Source organism: Aplysia californica, unplaced genomic scaffold (assembly GCF_000002075.1).
Source record: "Aplysia californica isolate F4 #8 unplaced genomic scaffold, AplCal3.0 scaffold00003, whole genome shotgun sequence".
In the NCBI taxonomy this organism is placed as follows: Eukaryota; Metazoa; Mollusca; class Gastropoda; order Aplysiida; family Aplysiidae; genus Aplysia; species Aplysia californica.
This window is the reverse complement of record NW_004797273.1, coordinates 3,192,801-3,198,801: the sequence shown is the minus strand read 5'-3', so window position 1 is coordinate 3,198,801 and position 6,001 is coordinate 3,192,801. Positions and strand designations below refer to the sequence as shown.

At 42.4% G+C, this 6,001-nt stretch overlaps 1 protein-coding gene across 2 annotated transcripts in view; it reads left to right on the top strand.

Annotated features, from left to right (window-relative positions):
- Positions 1–6,001, top strand: part of LOC101846778 (ecdysone receptor) — a 136,834-nt gene that overhangs the window by 84,913 nt on the left and 45,920 nt on the right. Inside the window, exon 1 of one of the 2 annotated variants that reach the window (XM_035968307.1) lies at positions 1,270–3,326. The exons of the other annotated variant lie outside the window; for it this stretch is intronic. Within the exon in view, the coding sequence (XP_035824200.1) occupies positions 3,198–3,326 (129 nt within the window). The 5' untranslated portion in view covers positions 1,270–3,197. Of the gene's footprint in view, positions 1–1,269; positions 3,327–6,001 lie in introns of those variants that run through there. 2 annotated transcript variants of the gene reach the window in all.

The following is a 6,001-nucleotide window of genomic DNA, read 5'->3' as shown; positions in this document are numbered from 1 at the left end:
AAGAAGAAGAAGAAGAAGAAGAAGAAGAAGAAGAAGAAGAAGAAGAAGAAGAAGAAGAAGAAGAAGAAGAAGAAGAAGAAAAAGAAGAGCATCAGCAGCAATAGCAGCATTAACAACAACAACAGCAACAACAACAACAACAACAACAACAACAACAACAACAACAGCTGAGTTATACGACCATGGTGTGGGCAGGGACTCTCCACTTGTTTATAGAGCTTAACTTACGCTCAATACTTCTTGCAGCTATTTTCTTTTACCAAAATTCGCGATTACCAAGAGGCGATTTTATTTAAGAATAATTTCGTACTTTTGATTTGAATTCCTAAAAGTCAGACATCATCGTCTTGCAAACCGTTTAAATCTCTACAGTACCTTTCCAGCTTTTACTTTATACAAACTTGATTGAGTAATGAAGCTTTTATGGCCAGCCATTGATTTAAAAGCGAATAGAAGTTCTTTGCTTCTGGTCAATAACATTTGCTGGCTGTTGTGCTTCTGTTTGAACTGGAATCACAAACAAACGCCACGGATTCTTTTGTAGTTGTCGTTAGCTGGTTTGGAGAGACAGGTGATTTTGATGGTCATGTCAGGTCGATGAGCTTTGTCCTCGGAATAACCTTTGCTGGAGTGTAAGACGTTGAAAATAAACGGATAGTTCAGACGAAGCCGTTGCGAAATCGCAGGAAACAATGGAGTGTCATTTAATTTCGTTCTGTTGTCATTCTTCCTTTGAGTCCCCTGTCCGGGCAGGTTTCATATAACGTTCCCACAATGACATGCTGCTTGATTTTGCGAGATTCTCTCTGTCTAAATTTAACTTTTTTGGAGCAAAATTTACGCATATTCATTCGTTGACTCACTCACCTCTCTCCCCAAGTCTTGCGACTTCTGTATTGACACTGAATCTATGGAATTTTGAATTTCATGCTCTTTAAAAAAAACAAGAAACAAAAAACAAAAAAACAAAACAAAACGAGGAAAAAACCGAACACCCCCCCCAACCAAACAAAACACCGACACTTGTGAATTTTAGGCAATTCCTACTACTTATTAAGGATTGCCGCTTGCACGCACACACATACACACACACACGCGCTCACACAGACACACACACGCGCTCACACAGACACACACACACATACACACACACGCGCACACACAGACACACACACACACGTACGCACACTCTCACTCACACACACACACACATACACACACACACACACACACACATACATACACACACACACACACACACACACACACACACACACGCATACTATACGAGCCCATTACCACTTTCCTTTAATCAAGAGTGCATCACATACAGCGTACTTGTAAATAAATTAATAGTGCACGAGTTACGTTGCAGCCCACACACTCTTTGCGTGCTAGTGAAAAAGAATTACGTTCCACTTCTCGTCTTTCCGTATTATTAGGTTTTTATACCTGAACCCCGGTGTGCGTTTTTCCTGTTCTCCTTGATTAGCGCGACTATTGTAATTGTGTGAGGCTGGCTCTCTTCATCGCCGAAGTTTCGTTTGTTAATATACGTAATTGGTACCAGAGACTGGTTTGGCAGGATAGCTGGGAGTCTTTGTCGGGTCTGACTGGGAAGTACTAGTTAGTTGTGAATAGTTCTTGTCCTTGATTGAAAATCATTATTATCTTGAGGGGAATGCCGACCTTGAGCTTGAGAGAACTGCGTTTACGACTAGTGGGATGTAATCCTGAAATCTAGTTAGTTTTTTTTTTTTAGTTTAAAAAAAACAACACAAATGAATATTACACCCTAGAGTGTTTCAAATGAGCTGCCTTATAGTGATGTGTCTCGAAACCAGGGAACAACGAAAGAAATAAAAATGTGTTTTTGTATTTCTGACGAAGAACTGTGTTTCAGCAAATATATACCGTGAGGACTGTCAGTCAGTGCAAGGCTGCTGTACAGACTTACGTCTCCACCCAAATTAACAATTCAAGGATATTGTAGATTTTATTTCGGAAGAGCTCTTTGTTGTTAACTAATTGTGACCTGTTACGCATTGACTTTGGACAGTTATTGCCTGAGAAACATTGAACAGTTACAGCCGCTGTACTGTTGGTCTACGGCAAATAAGTGATTACTGTGTGTTTGTTTAACACAGCAGAAAAGATGAATTTAGTTTCTAGTTGGCCTCTAGAATTCTGTTCATACTTTTTGACAGGTGGGAAACAATAAAATAACGCTGGTACTGATGACTCGGTTCTACTATTTCCCCTACCCCGAACCCTATTTCATTTTAAAGTGATAAATTGTGCTGTGTTGTTTCTTTAACAACACAGGGTGTACTTGTTGCTCATGCGCTCGCATTGTCCCCGAGCCAGCGGCGGTGTTTACCTATCCTTGTTTTCCGACTACAGCGATGTACTGGTCGATCACTGTCAGGGACTAGATCTGTTCTTGACTGTGGCTGTAGTGGAGCAAATGGCATCGGCTTATCGAAGGCTATCACCGCGTCAACATAGCGCTTTCGTGTCCACTCGTTCCTTATAAGGAAGGCGCCTTTCAAGCTTGTGGACAGTTCAGCCTCTATTAGTGGATCTGGAAATGTGAAGTCCTGGCTTCTCCGATGTGCCGAGTTGTGTGTTCTCGGATGTACTAATTAGAACTGAATGCGAGCGATCACGATAAAACATAGTTGCACCCACTCCTTGTCTCCACAGCTCAGTGACATTTTTTTTTTCTGACAGTAGGCACAATCATCCTCTAAATTTGTGAATGTTTTTTCAACAAATGAAAAGGGCTACTATGGTTTTTAACGACATAACAGTCTATTGCCGTCCTAATACCGCGAGTGGTAGTCGTGTTTAGGTCACAGGCAGGCCTCAAGACAATCGATTATTTTTAAAGTATTCTTAAATCGTGACTTCACTTTAAATAATGTTTGTTCATACGGAGTCCAAACAGACTGTCAGCATCTTTCATGATACCGTTGTTGGTGTACTTCCCTTTTGTGAACTATTCTGACGTCTTCGTTGGGACGCTTTGTGGTGGGTTGCCCAGAAAGTACTCCTGGTGTTCTGGCTATGGACAGCTAGTCCCCACACTGACAGAACAAAGTCAGGCACACCATTGCTGCAGGCATAGGATTCCCCGTCTTCCCGTGTTATGATCCTATAGTCAAGTGTTCCGTGAGACCACGAGTTATCTAATAATGTGTGCAAGCCCTACGATGATGGCGGACGAAACAAGTGGCGACAGTTTTCCTTTGAGCTGGATACAGAAGTTCTACAGCCACACGCCCCACTCCTACATTTCTATGTGGAGAAAGACACATACGACGGTAAAAATGTCTCTCATTTGGGTATAATTTGATTTATGTCTTGTTTTAGTGTATTTGTATGCATGCGTGTCTGTGTATGTTTATTTGTTTGTGTGTTTGTTTGTTGTTTGTGTGTGTGTATGTGTGTGTGTGTGTGTGTGTGTGTGTGTGTGTGTGCGCGCGTGCGTGTGCGTGCTCGCGTGCGTGTGCGCGTTGTGGGGTGAGGGTATTAATGTGTGAGTGTTTATGTATGCTTGCAGGCGCTTGTATGTGTTGGTGGTGGAAAAAAAGGGAGGGGGTGCATGTATGCATGTTTGAATGTGTATATTATGTGTCCTCAGTACTCCTCAGGCGTTTGTGTGTGTGTGTATGTGTGTGTGTGTATGTGTGTGTGTGTGTGTGTGTGTGTGTGTGTGTGTGTGCGCGCGTGCGTGTGCGTGCTCGCGTGCGTGTGCGCGTTGTGGGGTGAGGGTATTAATGTGTGAGTGTTTATGTATGCTTGCAGGCGCTTGTATGTGTTGGTGGTGGAAAAAAAGGGAGGGGGTGCATGTATGCATGTTTGAATGTGTATATTATGTGTCCTCAGTACTCCTCAGGCGTTTGTGTGTGTGTGTATGTGTGTGTGTGTATGTGTGTGTGTGTGTGTGTGTGTGTGTGTGTGTGTGTGTGTTTTAGGAGGGGTAGGGTTAATGCATGCGTGTGCATGTGTGCTCGCAGACGCTTTTGTGTTTGTGTGTCTATTTATTTGTTTAAGTTAGTTAGTTTGTTGTTGTTGTGTGTGTTAACTTGTTTTCAACGTTTGCTAGAGCCAAGATATTAATGTAACACAACACTATTGAGGTGGATGACACCATACTGATACACTTAAGAAGAAAAAAAAGGCAGGGGTGGACCAAGAGCAAATTGCTTAGAGAACTTGAACAGATAGGTGAGGTTGAAAAACCAGAACAATATTGGTATGATACGTAGAGCATCTGAACAGAGAAGTGAGTGGACAACCATCATCGCAGATGTCTGTTTCATATCTGGCACTAATGATGATGATGGTGCTGCTGCTGATGATGATGATGGTGATGGTGATGGTGATGGTGATGATGATGATGATGATGATGATGATGATGATGATGATGATGATGATGATGATGACGGTGGTGGTGGTGCCATGCACTCTAGCTCGTGATGGTATAAAATAACAACATATCGTGAATTTAGCACAGGATTGAATACATATTACATATAAAGAGTGCAGTCATATTGTGTTCACCTAGTGTGACTCAAGAACACGTTCATCAATCTTGTCTTAGAAGAACAGTATACAATTAATTGAATGGTAACAGGTTGGCCAGTTACCTACTTTATCGAACAGGCAAGTGCTTAGTAGCCAGAGATAAAAATTACCCCCCCAATCTGAACGTTCATTCATGTTTCTGCTTAAATGTCCTTACACTCGTCACTTATTAAGTTATTGACGACAATCCTGCCTTGGCTACGTTTTTAGTATGTGTATACTGCTACAACTTCTCACCTCACTTTCTCCTACTCTTCCTTCCCTAGCCTTCTCTTGTGATCTCTGTAAACTACTCTCTCCACTTCTAATGTTAGTTTGTAAGATGATCCGGCTATTTCCTCTCGTGGCGAGATTCGCTCGTCCGCACCTTCAACAGAGTTATGATGTCACGGGTTATTGCTGTAAATCATCGAAGTGGCTATTCGGACTCGAGTCTGAATAGTCTCCCGTGGCTATTCGGACCCAGACTCCAATGCGTTTTAGGCCTACATGTATTGTCCTGATTTTATTTGAACATCATATAAAGTATGCTATTTGAAAAGCTTTTCCTTTAGACCACTGTTACTTTGAATGATTGATCTTTGTTCCCTTTGGAAGGGTTTTAACTTTTCTCTTTTTAATTTTTGCCTGGACTTCCAATTGGTCAATAATTTTGTCTTTCTCGTCAAATATAACTTTTGATAGAGTTATAATCCTTTGAAACGTTAATTTTCATTTTTTTTTTCACTTCTTTGATAATTGAGCTCAGGTTGTCGTTTCCCCCGTTTGCCTTTGTTTTGTAGTATTTCAGATTTTGCAACTGTTGTTCACTTTTGACGTCACTAATACTCGGCAAATTTTGGCCAGATCCTAGAAACCGAGGAAGACTAAGACCGAATTGGCTGTCTGCTTCACATCCGGCACACCCGTTGATTTCGCACGTGCATCTGAGTTATGAGTCCGAATAGCCACGAAAGGCTATTCAGACTCGAGTAGGAATAGCCGCGGCCGTAAATCATACCCACGCCAGGGTAAAAATGTCCCTGTGACCGACAGAGCCTACCCGCCAACAACATTACAGAGTTCTCGTTACCCATGAACTATCATATTTCCGTGACTTCTCTCATTATGACCGGGTTCTTGATAGAGCATCTCGAGCATCCTTGGTTGTGTAGGTGTACGATTGCCTTGCAGTCTCTGCACTGCGCCACAGTCTGACAACCAGTGTCTCTGGTGTAGCGGGTTAGGCGTTTTGCTGTCGTCACATGCAGGAGACCAGAGTTCGATTTCCGAGTGAGGAGAAATTTTTTATGGAGTTTCCCGATTTTTCTGCTGAGATGTGTCCCTCTCAGTCCGGGTTGGTCCTGACAGTCAGAGTCGGACGCCTGCCTCCTAAATTATCTAAACTGTGTTGGTGGGGGCGTGAACC